Source organism: Canis lupus, chromosome 9 (genome assembly GCF_003254725.2).
Source record: "Canis lupus dingo isolate Sandy chromosome 9, ASM325472v2, whole genome shotgun sequence".
Lineage (NCBI taxonomy): Eukaryota > Metazoa > Chordata > Mammalia > Carnivora > Canidae > Canis > Canis lupus.
The window spans coordinates 37,633,938-37,653,295 of record NC_064251.1 but is presented as its reverse complement, the minus strand read 5'-3'; the positions used below and the strand labels follow the sequence as shown (position 1 = coordinate 37,653,295).

The window sequence follows — 19,358 nt, the reverse complement described above, 5'->3', positions numbered from 1 at the left end:
GGCAGGAAATAATAGCAATTACTCTTTAAAGAAAGAAAAAAAAAAGGCCCTAATGACGTGTTAACTTTTTAGAAGGAATGCTGAATAACAGCAGCAGCTGGCAGTTAGTAGGCACTTACTACATAACAGATGCTATGTTAACTCATCAATATCACCTCATTTCATCTTCACAGAACTTAATCTGATAGGGACCATTCTCTCCTTAAAAATGGAACAACTGGGATGCCTGGGTGGTTCAGTGGTTGAGTGTCTGCCTTTGGCTCAGACTGTGATCCTGGGGTCTGGGGATCGAGTCCCACATCAGGCTCACCACAGGGAGCCTGCTTCTCCCTCTGCCTACGTCTCTGCCTCCCTGTCTCTCTCAAGAATAAATAAAATCTTTAAAAACAAACAAAAACAAAAAAACAAATGGGACAACTAACATCAAGCAAACTGCTCAAGATTACATAGCTAATTCATTTAAAACTATTATGAAGGGACGCCTGGGTGGCTCAGTGACTGAGCGTCTGCCTTTGGCTCAGGTCATGATCCAGGTTCTGGGATAGAGTCCCACATTAGGCTCCCTGCAAGGAGTCTACTTCTCCCTCTGCCTATGTCTCTGCCTCTCTCTCTCTATCCCTCATGAATAAGCAAAACTTAAAAAAAAAAAAAAAAAAAACTATTATGAAAAATGGGGTGTGGGATCCCTGGGTGGCTCAGGGGTTGAGTGTCTGCTTTCAGCCCAGGGCGTGATCCTGGAGACCCGGAATCAAATCCCACCTCAGGGTCCCTGCATGGAGCCTGCTTCTCCCTCTGCTGTGTCTCTGCCTTTCTCTCTGTCTCTCTCATGAATAAATAAAATCTTAAAAGAAAAAAAAAAAGAAAAGAAAAAAATGGGGTGCCTGGATGATTCAGTCAGCTAAACATCTGCCTTCAGCTCAGGTCATGATCCTGGGGTTCTGAGATCAGGCCCCACAGAGCTCCCTGCTTTGTAACAAGCCTGCTTCTCCCTCTGCCCTTCGCTTGCGTTTTCGCTCTCTCTCAAATAAATAAATAAAATATTAAAAAAACGTATTATGAAAAGAATGAACTGGATTTATGACTCACATGGACTGCTGGTCAAATGACTACATCAGACACACACACATACAAGATGAGCAACCAATGGAACTGCATTCTAAAGGTACTCCTTCTCAAATAATAATAAATACTAAGAACTAAGCTGCAGACTTGTCACTCCTAAAAAAAATAGGCTGTTCTCCCCTCAACAGCAAAGATTTTAAAATTATAACATTTACATGTTCATCACATTTCAACATCTTGGCTTTCTTTTTCTTCTTTTTATTTTTTCCTTTGGTGGTGTTCTCTTCAGAATTTGCCCAACATTCAACACAGCTATCTCCATCATCCTCTTTGTCTTCACAGTGATGAACACAGGAGTCGTCACCTGCAGAAATCAATAATCTCTTATTTATGTGCTTAAATCAGCCATGTAGTAGAAATAATTGGGAGGTTTAATCTGAACCTACCGTGTTCATCATGATTACAAATGCCTTCAGTGCAGGCAACATCTGAACCCTCCCGAGAACCTGTTTCACTCCCTTCCATGCTAGATGAATATCCACAATCACTACCATTACAGTGTGGTGATAAGCCTGAAAATAAAGCAGTTGAGAGATACAATTAACATACCAATACATATATTAGTACAAAGAATGAACTGGAGACTACAGAAAAATTTCAAAATTGATAGCTTACTGAAAATAAAAAATTAAATAATGAAAACATAATTAGGGATTTACAGTTTTTTGTTTTGATCAAATAATAACAAATCAAACACCATAAAGAAAAAGGGACTAGTGTCTTAAGAAACAGGATCTCTAAAACCTCTTACATTTTTTTTTATTTTTTAAATTTAGGTTTTTTAATTATTTATTTATTTTTAAAGATTTTATTTATTTATTAGAGAGAGAGAGAGAGAGAGAGAGGGGGGCACAGACACAGGCAGAGGGAGAAGCAGGATCCATGCATGGAGCCTGACATGGGACTCGATCCCACGTCTCCAGGATCACACCCTGGGCTGAAGGTTGTGCTAAACCACTGAGCCACCCGGGCTGCCCTTAAAGTTGTTTTTAAAAAGTAATTTCTTCCCTCAATGTGGGGCTTAAACTCACGACCCTGAGATCAAGAGTTACATTCTCTATTGACTGAGCCAGCCAGGTACCTCCAAAAACCTCTTACATCTAAAAGAAAGAATATGAGGCATCTGGGCGGTGCTGTGGGTTAAGTGTGACTCTCAGTTTAGGCTCAGGTAATGATCTCAGGGTCCTGGGATTGAGCCCTAGGTCAGGCTCTGTGCTCAGCTCAGAGTCTGCTTGAGACTGTCTCTCCCTCTCCCTCCTCCTGCTCATCTGCACATTCTCTCTCTCAAATAAATAAATACATCTTTAATAAATAAGCTTGAGACTTAATTTTAAAAAGAAACTGTAGAGGGAATACTTGGGTGGCTCGGTCAGTTGAGCATCCAACTCTTGGTTTCGGCTCAGGCCACAATCTCAGAATCATGAGATGGAACTCCCACATCAAGGCCCCTGTTGGGCTCTGCACTCAGTGCATTATGTTTCAGATTCTTTCTCGCTTCCTTTCCCTCCCCCTCTGCCCCTACACTGCCCCCTCCCCCCATCCTGTTAGAGTACAGTCTCTCCAAAATAAATAAAATCTTTTTTTTTTTTTTAAGATTTTATTTATTTATTCATAGAGACACACAGAGAGAGAGGCAGAGACACAGGCAGAGGGAGAAGCAGGCTCCATGCAGGGAGCCCGACGTGGGACTCGATCCCGGGTCTCCAGGATCACACCCTGGGCTGCAGGTGGCAGTAAACCACTGTACCACTGGGGCTGCCCAATAAATAGAATCTTAAAAAAAAAAGAAAAGGAAACTGTAGAGGCGCTTGGGTGGCTCAGTCAGTTGAGCAGCTGACTTTTTTTTTTTTTTTTTTAAGATTTTATTTATTCATTCATGACAGACAGAGAGAGAGGCAAAGACACAGGCAGAGAGAGAAGCAGGCTTCATGCAGGGAGCCCAATGTGGGACTCGATCCCAGGACTTCAGGATCACACCCTGGGCCGAAGGCAGGTGCTAAACCCCTGAGCCACCCAGGGATCCCCTCCAAAATAAATCTTAAAAGAAAAAAGAGACAGAGAGAGACAGACAGAGAAAGAGAGAGAAAGAGAGAGAGAGAGAAAGAAAGAAAGAAAGAAAGAAAGAAAGAAAGAAAGAAAGAAAGAAAGAAAGAAAGAAAGAGAAAGAGAGAAAGAGAAAGAAAAAACTAAACTGTATTTGGTTACCTTTCTTTATTTTAGGGGACCCCAAGAGATTGCCGCTGCTAGGACAGGTACAGGACGTATTTTCATTGGTAACGATGACTTCTACACAACCATTACCATCTTCAGTGCTGCCACAGGCTTTGCAGCTGTTTTCTATGAAGTCTGTTTCCTTTAAAGATCAATCAATAGTAAGAGATAGTAAAAAATCTTACCTACAAAATGGCTACATTTTAATTTCCTTAGCAGCAACCAATTAGATAGGAGCTAGAAGGTTAACAACTGAAAAAATTATTCTCATGTAAGAAAATCACTAACCCACTGATCAAGACTATGACAACTAAAAAAGCAAATTAACAGTTAATGGTATCAGGAAAGTCTAGGAGAGCAGTTTTCAAAGTACAGTCTGCTGACTCCCTAAGTCAAAACTATTTTCATCAGAATACTAAGATGTGATGCCTTTTTCACTGTATTGACACTTACACTGATGGTACAAAAGCAATGGTGGGGAAAGTTGCTGGTACTTAGCACAAATCAAACCAGCAGCAATCAAAGTGCACTAACAGTCACTATATTCTTTACTTGTCAAGTACTCTTAGGAAATCAGTAAGTATGTCTCTTACGAATGTCTTCCATGAAGCAGTAAAAATATTTTTATTAAGTATCACCTCATGGGTAGATGCCTTTTTATTTTTATTTATCTATTTTTTTTAGATGCCTTTTTAATAGTCTATGTGACAAACAGGAAGTATGCTTAAAGTACTTTTGCTGCATACCAAAATACTTTGCTGTATACCAAAATACTTTGGTTGTCTCAAGGAAGAGCACTTGAGCAACTACTTGAGTTATAAGCTGAACTAGATGTGTTTTTTATCCTGAAACATCAATTTTGCTTGACAGAATGAGAGACAAACCATGGTTATTCAGACTGGGACCCTTAAAAAGCACTTTCTCAAAAACGAAGTCAGCCTATCGCCTCCAAGAAAACAATGGACAGTATTTAGTATCAGTGGTAAAGTTCAAACTTTCAAAACACAATCAGAATTTTGAAAATTTCTATACATAAGCATAATGAGCTTGAAGCTTCCCAATACTTAAAGTCCTTTCTGATGAGATTAGTAGTGGTTTTAACATGATTACGTGATGTTATGTAATGAAATCATATCTGGCAAGATCTGCATAACTCAGTAAACCAGTATCTTTCAAATGACCAATGCATGATGTTACAAAATCATGCATGAGTAAAAGATCTATTCAAAGTGCAAGACTGACTAATAGATTTTAATTTAACTGAGTTATGAAAAGGTCACTGATAGGTGCCAGGTTCCACATCATAACTAATCTTTAAGATTTAAACTACCACTTGTTGAGTTGCAATGCCAAAGAATAGCCACAACTATCTGAAAAAGTTTATATTAAAATATTTCTCCCTTTTCTATTTGAGGCCAGACTTTCTTCATATGCTTCAACCAAACACCATAAGGAACTGGACTAAATGCAGAAGCAGATATGAGAATCCATCTAATTCCTTTTATTTTTTTTTTTCATCTAATTCCTTTTAAACCAAATATTAAAAAGAGCTGCAAAACTATGAAATAATACCAATTCTTCTCACTTCTTTTTTTGGGGGGGAAGGGGGAACATTTTCCCAAAACTGTTATTCATGTTAATATATAATAGGTTTTTTTTATTTTCTTAGAATTAATAATTTTTAAATTTCTCCATCTTAATTTCTAATACAGCAAATTTTAAAAAGTATAATCCACATAAACAAAAAGCACATTGGGCAAAATAATTTTTAAGAACGCAAAGGAGTCCTGAGACCAAAAAGAACAGCTCTAGGTCATGCAAAGACTTAACTTTCCAAATTTGGAACTTTGATCTAATCAATGTACTAAGAACAGGTAAAAAGATAACCATTAAACAATATAAAATAAATGTATGACATTAAAAATTTTGGCTTTTACCAATTTTAGTAGGAAAAAAGCCAATATACAAGCTGCAACTTCTCATATTCTGGAAAAGCAGAGCAAAAATACCAAGATCTAGCAAAAAAGCAATACTACATGAGTCGAAATTAAGAAATACTACCTTCTCTTGGCTTACTTCCTTTTCATCTGCTGCTTGTAAGGGAGTAGGAATATCACATACACATTTATTTTTTCGTCTATTCTTCCGTTTTTGGCGTTTCTTTTCTTGCTTGAGTTCTCTTACTCGTTCTTCCTCTGAAAATTCTTCACAAAGTTGTTCTAATCGGCTAATACCCTGTACTTTTTCCACAGTCATCTATTATAAAAACAAAGTTGAGTGAAGACTGCTCAAAACTTCATTTATTTTCCAAGGAAATTCTCATTTGCTAATTCTGTCTATCTATCTATCTATTTGGGCTCCACACAGCATGGAACCCAACATGGGGCTTCAACTCACCACCTTGACTGAGATTGAGAGATGGGTGTTTAACCAACTGAGTCACCCAGGTGCCCTTCATTTACTAATTTTAAATGATACCACACACAGGTAATTCATGTTGCAATTTTACAGATTTTTACAAAGAATCTTAAATTTTAATACTTTAAATAAAGACATCTTAAATCTACAGGAAGTGAATATACTACTAATCCCTACAGGAAAGGCAAACTTATATATACTCCTATTCCAAACCAGCAATACTCTAGTTTCAAATTTCAAAATTTTAATGCAGCAGAGTAAATACTCATTTTTTCACACAATGAGAAGACTATTTAACCTGATTAGATGATCTAGTTTCTGAAGTCACAAATATACAAAGAGAAAAGGAAACAGAAATGTGTGCAGCAAGAACTAGTACAAATCTCCTCAGACTCCCCAGGACAATGTTTAAAGCTCATGGATGGGCTTTTGAAAAAAGGGTTTATAGCTTTCATACTATTCTTAAAAGATCTGTGACCCAGTTAAAGGGTTACAACCATTCCCTAGAATGTAACAAAATGTTCACTAGCCAATATTCTATGTGCTAAGAGTGGAACCCGCCCCCCCAAAGAAAGTTACCAAATCACCAGCATTAAACTCAATACCAGCAATATAAAAAGGCTACACATCTGCAGGAAAGCTGAGCCTCATTAAAAGTTTCTACTTTTGTTCCTTATTTTGGGGGCTGCTTTTAACTTTTCATTAGATATATTTAATAGCAACATCTTGCTAAATAATCACCAACTTCAGTTTTCTACTCTGAGAAGGTTTAAAAACCAAAGCCAGCAGAATAACAGGATTAAAAAAACAAAGAAAAATCTACAAATTTCTAAATTCTCATTCCCCTCCCTGAATCCCCCTAAATCCATGACACCATCAGTGGATCACAGGCCTGTGAGGCAAAATCAGACTGGTGGCTTATAGCAATATTCAGTCTAATAATGTGACTAAGCAATCTTAGACACTGAAGCAGCCCACTATTTTTACCTCAAAACTCTTTTTTTTTTTTTTTTTAAGATTTTATGTATTTATTCATGAGAGACACGGGGGGGGGGGTGGGGGAAAGGCACAGGCAGAGGGAGAAGAAGGCTCCACACAGGGAGCCCAACGTGGGACTCGATCCTGGGACTCCGGGATCACGCCCCAGGCCAAAGGCAGGCACTACACTGCTGGGCCACCGGGGCTACCCATTACCTCAAAACTCTTGCGTAAAGCATCAACACCAAGATAGAAAAGCATCTGCCATGTTTGCTCTTCTGCTCGTAATTTTTGCCAGATTCGATGCAGTCTTTCATAAAGATGAATTCCCAAGCAGGTCAGAACTTCCTCTTGAGCTATATCTATTGTCTTTGCATGCCTTTCTCTTCGCCTATAAAGGAGAATAAATCACATAATTCCTAATACCCTTTACCAAAACAGTAAAAGACAGATTAAGACATCTGCAAGTTCAGGTTTTAAATACAATTTGCGTATCTAATAACAAGCCAGTTATATATTCAAATTCAATATACATATAAACATACAAGCACACATGTATATAACAAATGAGAAATACACATGCAGGCAAAACTCAGTCCTAATATTGCTAAAAATTAGATAATTCAGGAACTGGCCCTAAAGAGATGGTTTTGTGGGGCACAGAGAAGTCATATACGTGTCCAGCTCAAGGTAAACAAGGTAAATACGACAGCTCCTTTCACCTTCCAATTGTAACAAATGCCTACTTGGTTTTTGTTTCTTTTTGGAATGGAGAAAGGTAATGCCAATGTGATTCAATCATGGACCGAAGCCTTCCAGGCTAGTTTTCAATAGAAGTATTCATAAAGTTTCAGTGATAATTCTTCATGTTCTAAATGCCTAGCATAAAGTAGGCAAATGAGAGCTGATATACAAAACAAAAAGGAAAATGGGTTCAATTTATTCTAGAACTTTCTCTGATTTTATGTGCACAATAAAGCCAAAGTTAAAATTTTAGATTCTTATACAATCCAATAATAATATACACACAGTTCATGAATTACATTCAGTATTTAACCCCTTGCTTCAAAGACCTTTCTTCCTATGCAAAAACCATCATTCTGAACAAAATTTAAACATGGAAATGCATGGGTGGAGGGGGAAAATCCCTTCTAATCATTTTCAAATGAAAATGATAATCTATAATAATGAAGCCAAAAAAAAGCCTGTCTACTTCGAGCAACAAGGAGCAGAGGGCTGAAATGAATACCACAGAAAAGTTTTTCTCTCTTTTTACTCAATTAAGAAATGCATACTTTAAAGAAAGCAAAATCTTTACAGGCACACTTTAATTTTTACATATATCACATGTACTGAGGCAAAAGGTGATGGAAATAAATTTTCAGTAATAAAATGAAGCAAAGCGCTAGATAGCCCATTCTAGCAAATTACATACTCATACCCTCCTGCGAACTCTGGCTCAGCACGACCCAAGAGATGTGCAATGAAGTCTGTTTCACAGCAAACATGTATGTGCCGTTCGTGTGGACAGCACCGCAAACCTTCATAAAGTGCAGCACAGTAGCCCTTCTCTTTGCTGCAATCAAGTTCACCAATAAGGATATTGTATGCTCGGAGGACTTTATTTTTGCAATCAGTGCAAAACCTGTTGAAAAGAAAAACTTCAAAATTAAGAACTAGCTGCGTAATTATTTCATGAAACATGTTACACCGTACTAATGACATTCCCCTCCTATATGGAGTGTTAAAAAAAATCCTCCAAACACACGTTTAAAACATACACATGTAAGAGAAATACAAATTTGCGGATTAGAAGAGTAGAGCTGGATCTCCATTTGCAAACGATTCTTAAATGAGACACATGGACCCAAAAGAATGAGATGGATATATACCTGTTTGTTCACAAAATACACGTGTAAAAAAAAGTTGCCAAGGACAAGCATACCTCCACTTCAAGAGCTACTTACTTGTACAAGTTCAAAATAAAACAAAAGGCTACAAACCAGTGACTCAAAGAATCCCTTCTTTCAGCCTCTGAAAAATAGTTGCTATCTTCGGTCAGTAAACCTGAGTCCATACTTTGCTACAACATTTTAACATCTCATTAGCTAAACACTGGGAAGAGGGTGGGGGCAAGAAGAACAGGAAAGTGGCACACGGTAGATTAAGTAATTTCCAAAATGTCAAATTTCTTCTTCTTACAAAAAAAAAAGCATGTTTTCAAACACAATCATAATATTGACAACACATACACAGAACTGTTGTCTAAATTTCAGTGGCAATAGTGTAGAAGAGGGAAAAAAGCACAAAAGAGTGTGTGAATGTAGAAGATGATGACATTTTCTTTTAGACACCAAACATTCAATTTTTAATTCAAAAATTGGAAAAAAAGAAACAAAAATTAAAAATTGGGCAGTGAAAGAAAAAAAATAGAGCCTCGTTTCTTTAGCTTTGATATCCTGAAACAAGGAAGAACTGGTCTGATAAAAAAGCCAGGCTCATAATATTAATAACTGCCTCTCTCAGAAGATTAGCTGTGGTGGAATCAGAAAATTTTGATCTCTTTAATTTAAATTTATCTCCCTAGGTGACGTATTCTATTTCAATGGCTTCAGCCAACACGTATACCTCTCACCTCTACAGCTCTTGTTAAGTGTCCGCCCTTGCCTGGGGGCCAAACCCACACTGAAAAATGGGGGACACCACAGATGTACAATAGACAACATGTTAAACTTTCTCTCCAAAACCAAGGGCAACACAAGTGTTCCCTTCTAAACTTGTTAAGAACATCATTCATATAGTCACCCAGGAAGAAAACCTCAGTTAACTCGCAACTTCTTCTCTGGTCTTCTTTTAGGGGTGGAGCCAATTGGTATCAATGATTTCTTACATCTCCCTAGGCTTCTTTCCAATTTCCCCTAACCTGTTTTCAACTGCCTAAACAATTTTTTTAATGCTTTTTTACTTCTCTGTTTGCATTCTTTCTAGCTTCAATGCATCTCTCATAAGAAAATAATTTTTTAAAAAGACTTTATTCATTTATTTGAGAGAGAGAGAGAGAGACAGTAAGAGACAGCATGAGCAGGGAAGAGAGGGAGAAGCAGGCTCCCGCTGAGCAGGTGGGCTCGATCCCAGGACCTTGAGATCATGACCTGAGCCAAAGGCAGATGCCCAACCAAATGACCCACCCAGGCACTCAGTAACAAAATAATTTTTGAAAATAAATCTGATTATCTCACTCAGCTTAAAGACCTCTCCACTATAAAGTTTCAACTTTTTATTAAGCCCTTCACGGACTTTCTCTCTTATCCCACCTCTTTCCAGCCACACGTCCCAAGACTCACCTCTCCCTCATCTTCTCCCCACTCTACCCTGTCCTGTACACACACCACACAGACAATGGACTATTGTGAACACAGCAGATGCGTCCCTACTTCAAAGTATCTGCTTTCTCTCCATCCCTCTCCACATCTTTCTCCATTTGCCTAAATTGTGTCCATTCTTAAAGACACGCCCTTCTGCAATTGCCATACTAGAATTCAGACTTCCTCTGCGTTCCAATATTTGCATTTACACTTCTTACTGTACTTACCCTTACACTGCCACACATCAGTTTGCTGCACAAATCTTTCTAAGTATGTTTCTTGAAATGAATACTTGTTAAAATAGAGGCGCTGAGTCTCTAGGGCCATTTAGTAATAAGTACAGGCAATAATGTTGACTAGTAAAAATAAAATCACTGTATCACTAATGCTTCGAAAAACAAAGAAATGTACAAAAAATTAACACAAAATGGACTAAAGACCTAAACATTAAGACCTGAAAGTACGGGCAGCCCGGGTGGCTCAGCGGTTTAGTGCCGCCTTCAGCCCAGGGCATGATCCTGAAGACCCGGGATAGAGTCCCATGTCAGGCTCCCTGCATAGAGCCTGCTTCTCTCTCTGCCTGTGTTTCTGCCTCTCTCTCTCTGTGTGTGTCTCTCATAAATAAATAGAAGCTTTAAAAAAAATAAAATTAAAAATTAAAAAAAAAAAGACCTGAGTACAAAACTCAGTTTTGTACTACAGTTTTGTACAGTTTTTTGTTTATAGAAGAAAACACAGGAAGAAAAATTTCATGACACAAAATAGGTTATTTTTTGGATAGGACATCAAAAGCACAGAAAACAAAAGCAAGTAACAAATGAGACTGTATCAAACTTAAAAACTTCTGTGTAGGGATAGCCTGGGTGGCTCAGCGGTTTAGCACCGCCTTCAGCCCAGGGCCTGATCCTGGAGACCTGGGATCGAGTCCCACATCAGGCTCTCTGCATGGAGCCTGCTTCTCCCTCTGCCTGTGTCTGTCTCTCTCTCTCTCTGTCTCCCATGGATAAATAAATAAAATGCTTTAAAAAAAAAAAAAAAAAAAAAAAAAAACTTCTGTGTAGCAAAGGAAAGAAGAGAGTGAAAGACAACCACAGAGAAAATATTTGCAAAACACATACTGGATAAGGGATTAATATCCAGAATATATGAAGAACTCCTACAACGTTAACAGTAACAAGAAAATTGGGCAAAAGACATGAATAGACATTTCTCTAAAGAAGACAGGCTAACAAAGAGCTAACAAGCATATGAAAAGTTGCTCCACATCATCATCAAGGAAATGCAAATTACACATGGTACTATCTTATACTCGTTAGTATAGCCATTATCAAAAAAATAGAAAACAGTATGTGTTGGCAAAGATGTAGAGAAACTGGAACCCTTGACACTACTGTTGCTGAAACTATAAAACAGTGCTATCAATAATGGCAAACAGGGATCCCTGGGTGGCGCAGCGGTTTGGCGCCTGCCTTTGGCCCAGGGCGCGATCCTGGAGACCCGGGATGGAATCCCACGTCGGGCTCCCGGTGCATGGAGCCTGCTTCTCCCTCTGCCTGTGTCTCTGCCTCTCTCTCTGTGTGACTCTTATAAATAAATAAAAATTAAAAAAATAAAAATAAAAATAAAAATAAATAAAAATAATAGCAAACAGTATGGCATTTCCTTAAAAAATTAAAAACAGAACTACCGTATGATCCAGAAATCCCATTTTTGAATATATATCCAAAAGAACTGAAAACAGGATCTCAAAGATATTTGCACATTCATGTTCATCATGGCATTATTAGAAACAACTACGACATAGGGGCAACAACCTAAATGTCCACCGACAGAGATGAGCATGGTACACACACAAATGGACTGTTATGCAGCCTTAAAAAAGAAGGAAATTCTGCATCATATGCTACAGCATGGATGAACCCATGAGGACGTTGTGTGAATTGAAATAAGCCAGTCACAAAAAGACCAATACCGAGAATGATTCCGCATATATGAGTTATCTAAAAAAAATCAAATTCATAAAAACAGAAAACAGAACCCTGGTTGCCAGGGATTGGGAGAAGGTTAAGTAAATGGGGAATTATTGTTCAATGGATGTAGTTCCAATCATGTCAGATGAAGAATTCTAGAGATCTACTGTACAACAATGTACATATAATTAACAATACTGTAACGTTCACTTAAAAACTGTTTAAAAAGTAAATTTATGTTTTTTTAACCACAATAAAAAAAAAAAGTCTTCCCCTTGATGGGCAGAATAGACTTATTGCAGAAATAACAAGTACTTCCATGTTTCCAGATTATAAAAGATAAGGTTATTTTTCAGGTAAATAAATAGTTAGATGTAATACAGCAGCAGTAATAAAACTTAAAATACTATTCCCTTATTTTACTGCTTTAAATCGTCATAGTTTAATGTATCTTTGTGAATAATCCTAAGTATCAAAGGCATAGATAAATAGCAATTTTAAGACTAAAAGTGATTTTTTCCTGTTTTCAAAAGTAACCTTGCACAAATATTTCTTAAGGCAGAGGCTTCAGTTTCTTAACATGTTATTTCCAATTATGTACTACCACAATACTTAACTGGCCAGTGTTATCAAATCTTTATTTAATAACCCAGTGTGGAGCCCAACATGGGGCTTGAACTCACACCTGAGATCAAGACCTGAGCTGAGATCAAAAGTAGGACACTTAACAGACTGAGCCACCCTGGCGCCCCATCAAATCTTTATTATAAAGTGCTCAGAAAAGTTCACTAAATAATGTGACTGGCTTATTTCACATACCTCAAAAACTCAAACTGTACCTAAAACAAGAACTAGATACAAAGGAATAACAAGGACCTTGCAAATCTGGCGTGCAAAATTCCTTAATGTGCTTACTATGTGCTAGATACTGTTCTAAGTAAGTATGACTATGTATTGTCCATCCCTGTGACAAATTTAACCCTACAATTAATTAGTACTATCATTATTTTTAAGAAAAAAATGGAGGCACAGAAAAGTAACTTGTACAAAGTTATAAAAAAACAAAACAACAACAACAAAAAACAAAGTTATAATCAGTAGATTATAAAAAAGCAATCTCTCTTAATTGTACTTCTCTCTACCCTTCAGATATTTATCAAACAAACTCCACCTTCTTATAGACATAAAATATTGCCATTCAAGTACTGGAAATATCTAGGAACCATTACAGGAAACTCCAAAACACTAGCTCTTACAACTAGTAATTTATCACTGCAAAAAGCTCTCTTTTGGTGGACCAATTAACATTGAATATAGGGATCAATTCATATTGAAAGAGGAAGGAATCTATAATGGACCTATCTATATAAATATATTTTGTGTCTATATAATTCCTCTTCAACAAAACTGCAAATATTTAACATATCCTCTATTCTCTTGGGTATAATCAACCAAAAAAAGGCAAATAAACAAGAAAGTTTGTAACTGAAAATAGAAAAACATCTAATAAACTTAGTATGCAGGTTAAGTCATTACCTCATTCCCATATAAATACCAATCTTGATAATGCTAGTTTTTATATTCACGTGTTTTCTAGAAGTGTCCCCAAAGTAAGTATGTGTATATGTTCCAGGTCAAAGAACAAACAACCACACACCAAATATATGATGTATTTATATTAAAAGAATACAACTCCCTCCAAGAACACCATCTCTAGATGGCTCCCTTACCAGTTTCCTTTCCTACTGCACTCTCCCTCCCTATGAATTTCCAAATGTTAATGACACTTAGAAAATTCCTTTGTAAAGTAGTATTCTAAAAAGAATAATCTGAAGTTACTTTTTTAGTACATGAACCAGACAAATTCTAATTCTATTTTTAGGTCTTGACAAACAATTATAGAAGAAATAATTTAAAATATTACTAAATGAAAGCTAATTTAAACCTGAATTTTGAAAATGACAATATGAAATGCTTCTATCATAAAAACAAAGAATACTAGAATTTCCAAAGTGAATAAGTAGACTTTACTCAATTAAGTATACTTTATTGGCCTGGAACCAACAGGTAAAAATTACAAAAAGAGGAGATACTGGCTCAACACAAGAAGGATAATACTGAGAGTCATCCCATAAAGGAACTGCTTATCCTAACATTAAGCTCTGCCTAGCACCAGGTATCAATGGCAAGAATGGAGTGCTATTATATGAAGGAGATGACAGTCAATATGGATGACTCAGAGAGTACTAGGTCACCTTCCGACTATACTGTGATGACATGACCTTTAGACTTACCTGTGTTTTCGCAGATATGTTTCTAGTGTTTCTAAAAGACAACTGGAGTCAATTAAAACTACTTCATCCCTGCATTCTTGGGACATTAGTTCCCATACGTCCATCCAACAACCTCTGCAGAAAGAAACAGATATTAGTGAAAGAAGGAATATATAAGGGTAAAACATTAAAAAAGGCAGAGTAAATGATTGCTTGATTTTACCTGGATGTTCCCTGGAAAGGTCCATAATGGAAAATGATCCTACACTTGCTGTCCTTCCTGTGGTCTTCACTACTTCTCTTATCTGTACTTAACTTCTCTGAACTGACACTGCTACTGCTCCCTTCACTGTAGTACAGTATAGTACAAAGCTTAGTGACACTGAGATAATCTGAAGAGATAATTTCTATAGTCTAAATTAAAATCATAAAGTATTTAATACATTTATATTAGTAGAATAAGTTTACAAATTGGTATATAATTACATATTCATTTTAATTATATTAAAATATTACTTAAACATATGCTCGTATCTTTATATAAAAATATCTGTTCAACTATTAAGTTTATCTGACACAATTTAACAACATTTACATTTATTAAGATACTAACTTATTAAGATATTAAGCATTTTATGAGCAAACCTACTTGGAATGCTTTAAAGTCAATAGGGCTAAAAAAATATTTTCACCTATAAACATGGATCAATCTTCCACAAATTGAAAATTCTAACAAGTTTTGATCTACTTAATGTGGTTTTATATCTAACCCATGGCAACAAAACTGTTATCTACCTTCACATTTATAAGTAGCTAAGAAAAAAAGACACAGTTTAATCAAATCATAGTAAACAAATTTTTACATTTATTAAAACAAAGACAACACACTAAGACGAACACCTTACACAGCCTGTGTCAGTAATAAGGACTATATAAATAACTTTTAGAAAACTTATTAAAAACTTCCCAGACTCTCCCTCCCCCATAGGGTTTCAAAGTACTGCTCATGCGTTTTGCTTTGTTGCAGATGTGCATTCCAAGATAAATGTGTGTCTATATGCCATTTAATGATATTCTTGGTATGTCATGATTCTGAACACCTGGCTCCTGCCTGTTCTTCTGCAGTCTCACTACAATCTTAGAAATGTGTTAGTTATCTTGGATGCTTGAGATGGAGAAACCTCTGAATCTTTACTTAACCTGCTCTATATAGCTAAGTACCTATTTCTCAACTCCCTGCCACCACTACAGTTCATCTGTACAATTCAGCTCCGTATTCCTTGTTACAAGAGCTCAGGTAAGGTATAGCACTCTAATTTGAAACAAAAACCTCAACTACTGCTCTGTCTTCCATGTTCTACCTTCCTACTCTCAACTCTTGTATTTCCTTTTTTTCTAATTATACCTCCGTGATCTATAATCTCCTAAAACTGATGAACTCTCAAACTCAAGTTCTCACAATTGAGGAAAAAGTTCATGAAATCAGAGCTAGGGGATGATTATTTTATCATTGGAACATAAGAGCATTAATACTTTTTTAAAAACGCTACAACTCAAATCAAGATTTTATCCACAACCTCTCTAGACTGAACATTTTTATATCACTCCTTCCTTTCAAATGAAGCTTTCTGAAAAAGAAGTCTTTCCACTCCATACTTTCCCTCATAGCTTAATCCACTACGACCTTAGATTGCATTCTCTTTTCTACCCATTCTGATCTGGATTATTTCCACTCAACCACATATTTACTCATCAAGATCACCAATTATCACAGTGTTGTTATATCCATTCAACACTTCTGGGTCCATGATGACTTCAGCAGCATTCAATACAGCTGACCAGACTCCCCTGAAACACTCTTTCCCCTTGGCTTCCTCCTACCTCTCTGGCCACTCTCTCAAGTTTCTCTACTGGCTTCTTTTCTACCAATTAACTAAATTCCTCAGCATTCTTCTCTCTTACTCTACTCTCTCCCTGGGTAGACCTTATACACTATTCTCTAAGATAATCTTCAGTCATCAGCTACAGGCCTATAACTGTAGCCTAGATTTTTCTTCTGGATCTCAAACTTGCTCCCGGGCAGCCAATAACTTGGGGTTACTTGCATGAATACAAGAACACTCTCAGGAAGGCTGACCTGGATTGTTGCCATTGAGTAGGTTGAAACCTAATCAATTGTTAACATTTCTCTAGAGAAAGTCTAAACAGCAAAAGGGAGGGAATAACAGTGGGAATATGTAAAATGGAGTGCCAAAGTATCATACAATGGCAGTGACAATCCAATGTCGAGGAGAGGGAGTCTTGGCTAAGCACACTACTCCTTGGTCTGCTATCTATATGGCTTGTGGGAATAACTGCAGCTACCTTAGGAGACAGTGCTAAAGATCAACTCATACTGATTTCCTAACTCAGCAAACAACCTTCTAAAATATCTGGCTTCCCATGTGGTGGAGCTGTAGCTGAAAGGGAATGTGAAGTCTGTGGAGGTTTGTTTTTTGTTTTTAAACAGAAAGATAGGAAAACACAGTTGTATGTCAATTTAACAAAAGCAGATAATTGATAAAGCAAGTCAATGAGAACAAGAGGAGAAGGAACCTGGAGTAAAAGTAGAACTGGTCTTTGAAGGAAGGTACCAATGAGCAGATGTGTAAGATATTGAGATATGTTGCTCTTTGGTTCCACAATGAAGATTATTCATAACAAGAAAACCAGAAGGCAAATTTTTTATACTACCACTCTGTGACTTTAGCCAACAGTCATTTAGGTGAACGTTACCGTCTAATGAAAAAACTAGACTGAATTTTACATTCAGAAAATCAGAACTCTAAAGATAATGGTAAATCAGGTATGTAAAATAACAATTTTCTTTCGATATCCACTTTTATAGAGCGTTACTGAAGGTTCAGAGTATTCTCACATTTAGGTATCATATATTTCGTGGTTTTTGTCTGGATCCTGATTCTAACAAATCCATGTAAAAAAAAAGACACTTTTAGAGATAACTAAGAAAATCTGAACTGTGTATTAGATTATTATAGTTGATTCTGTTAAGTGTTGTAATGGCACTGTCATTATAAAAGAAAATGTCCATGTATTTGGAGATGAATGTGGAAATATGTAGAAGTAAAAAAGTGGGACTTGTTTTAAAATACTTCAGCAAATTAAAAAGATGGATAAATAAAACGAATGTGATAAATCTTGATACTACTACTGAATCTGAATGAAGATATTTTGGGGGGTGGGCAGGGGCAGTTCTTGAATAGTGTCTCTACTTTCCTATGTGTTTGGCAGTTTTCACAAAATTTTTAAAAAATTTTGTTCCTGACTATAGGAAAACAAACTTGTTAATAGATTATTAATATACCACCACTCAATCATTCAAGTCTTTTATCAGGAAGGAAAAGGTCTATACAATAATGGTGTCAACACTACTAATTAGATATTAAAAAACTGACTTTTAAAAGTAATTCAGTATTGTTTCATATCATTTCATTCTCTTTATTTATTATTTTTATTTTTTAATTTTTTTTTCATCTCATTTTTCTTAAAACACAAGTTACTTCTTAGAACCACTCCCCTTCAAATTCCATGGCTTTTCCTTACTACCCCTAACCTCAAGCAATTTTGTAGGGGGGCAAAGGTAACAATATGCTGGGAGATGAGGACAAAAGCAGCCTTGGGCATTGTACCACACCTAACCAGAACAAAACTGCAAATTAGTTACATAAATACACATTGCTACAACTGATCCAAGACCTTTTTTAAATCCCTGATAAATTATTAGGGAGACCTAGAGATAAGAAAAACAAGAAAAATAATTTATACATTATAACTATTATACAGATCAAAGAATGATATCACTACTTTGAAAAACTTAATATTGTCTAAATAAATTTCCATAAAGATCTCAACTTCCTTCCTCTGAAACATATTGAATATAAGAAAAAAAACTTCAAAAGAAAAATCAGATCTATATTGAGACACTACACAGTCTCTATGCAAAAAGGCCTCATAGAATCAGGACAGATTTATTTTAACCTATGTTATAGTGTAACTAATTAATAAAATAAAACTAGCAATGTTTTTTTTTTTTTCTTTTTACTAAATACGATCAACATTTATAATCTTAACAATTACAAAGCATCTTGTCGATTCTACTTACCCCAAAGGTTTTGGTTTGTGCGTATCTAAGGAGTGCAACTGACATCTCTTGTTCTTTTTACTTTTTGGAATAGCATCTATCATGTCATTTAGTTTGGACCTAAACAACAACAAAAAAATCATTACAAGTTTGTTTAATATTTCTTTTTCTTTAGAATTTTCAAAATCTCTATTTACTACCTTTTAGTGTGAAGTGTAAAGTATTACAGACCTATCACCTACCTTGAAAATTTCTCATCAAATTCTAACCAAGAAGAATCTGTACACCTGTCTTCTCCCATTCCATTTTCAGTCTGTCAATGTTTGAAAGAGACCTGTTCTATTCAACATACTCATTCTCCTAGACTGCATCTGTCTCATTCATCCCTATATTTGCACTATATCTAGCAGTGTGCCTGACACTCAAATATTTTATGACTGATTGCTACCTCTCAGCCATCTTCCCCGGTTCCAACAATATCTAAATAAACACTATCCTCGGGCAGCCTGGGTGGCTCAGCAGTTTAGCACCGCCCTCAGTCCAGGGTGTGATCCTGGAGACCTGGGATCAAGTCCCATGTTGGGCTCCCTGCATGGAGCCTGCTTCTCTGCCTCTCTGTGTCTCTCATGAATAAATAAATAAAATCTTAAAAAAAATAAAAAAAAATAAAAACTTTATCCTTGATGATGAGGAGCCATTAACAGAAATTGTATGCAAATATAGAAATGTGTACAGCTAATATTCACACCCTATATCCAATCAGCAAAGCCTGTCAACTCTAACTTTTGAATATGTCCAGAATTCTATCACTTATCACCTCCACCATTACAATCCATGTCCAACTCGCCTCTCTAGCTTAACCAAGTGCAATCGTTGATCT

The 19,358-nt window shown here is 36.4% G+C and overlaps 1 protein-coding gene across 9 annotated transcripts in view; it reads right to left on the bottom strand.

Annotated features, from left to right (window-relative positions):
• The window catches only part of GGNBP2 (gametogenetin binding protein 2), a 33,218-nt gene that overhangs the window by 2,173 nt on the left and 11,687 nt on the right, over positions 1–19,358 (bottom strand). For 2 of the 9 annotated variants that reach the window (XM_025439865.3, XM_049114178.1), the window contains exons 5-12: positions 18,500–18,598; positions 14,359–14,472; positions 8,171–8,374; positions 6,946–7,120; positions 5,395–5,589; positions 3,328–3,475; positions 1,509–1,634; positions 1,278–1,426 (exon numbers count right to left, since the gene is read on the bottom strand). In XM_025439865.3, the coding sequence (XP_025295650.1) occupies positions 1,278–1,426; positions 1,509–1,634; positions 3,328–3,475; positions 5,395–5,589; positions 6,946–7,120; positions 8,171–8,374; positions 14,359–14,472; positions 18,500–18,598 (1,210 nt within the window). Of the gene's footprint in view, positions 1–1,277; positions 1,427–1,508; positions 1,635–3,327; positions 3,476–5,394; positions 5,590–6,945; positions 7,121–8,164; positions 8,375–14,358; positions 14,473–14,560; positions 14,687–18,499; positions 18,599–19,358 lie in introns of all 9 variants that reach the window. The other 7 variants (XM_025439864.3, XM_049114177.1, XM_049114180.1 and 4 more) reach the window with 5 other exon arrangements.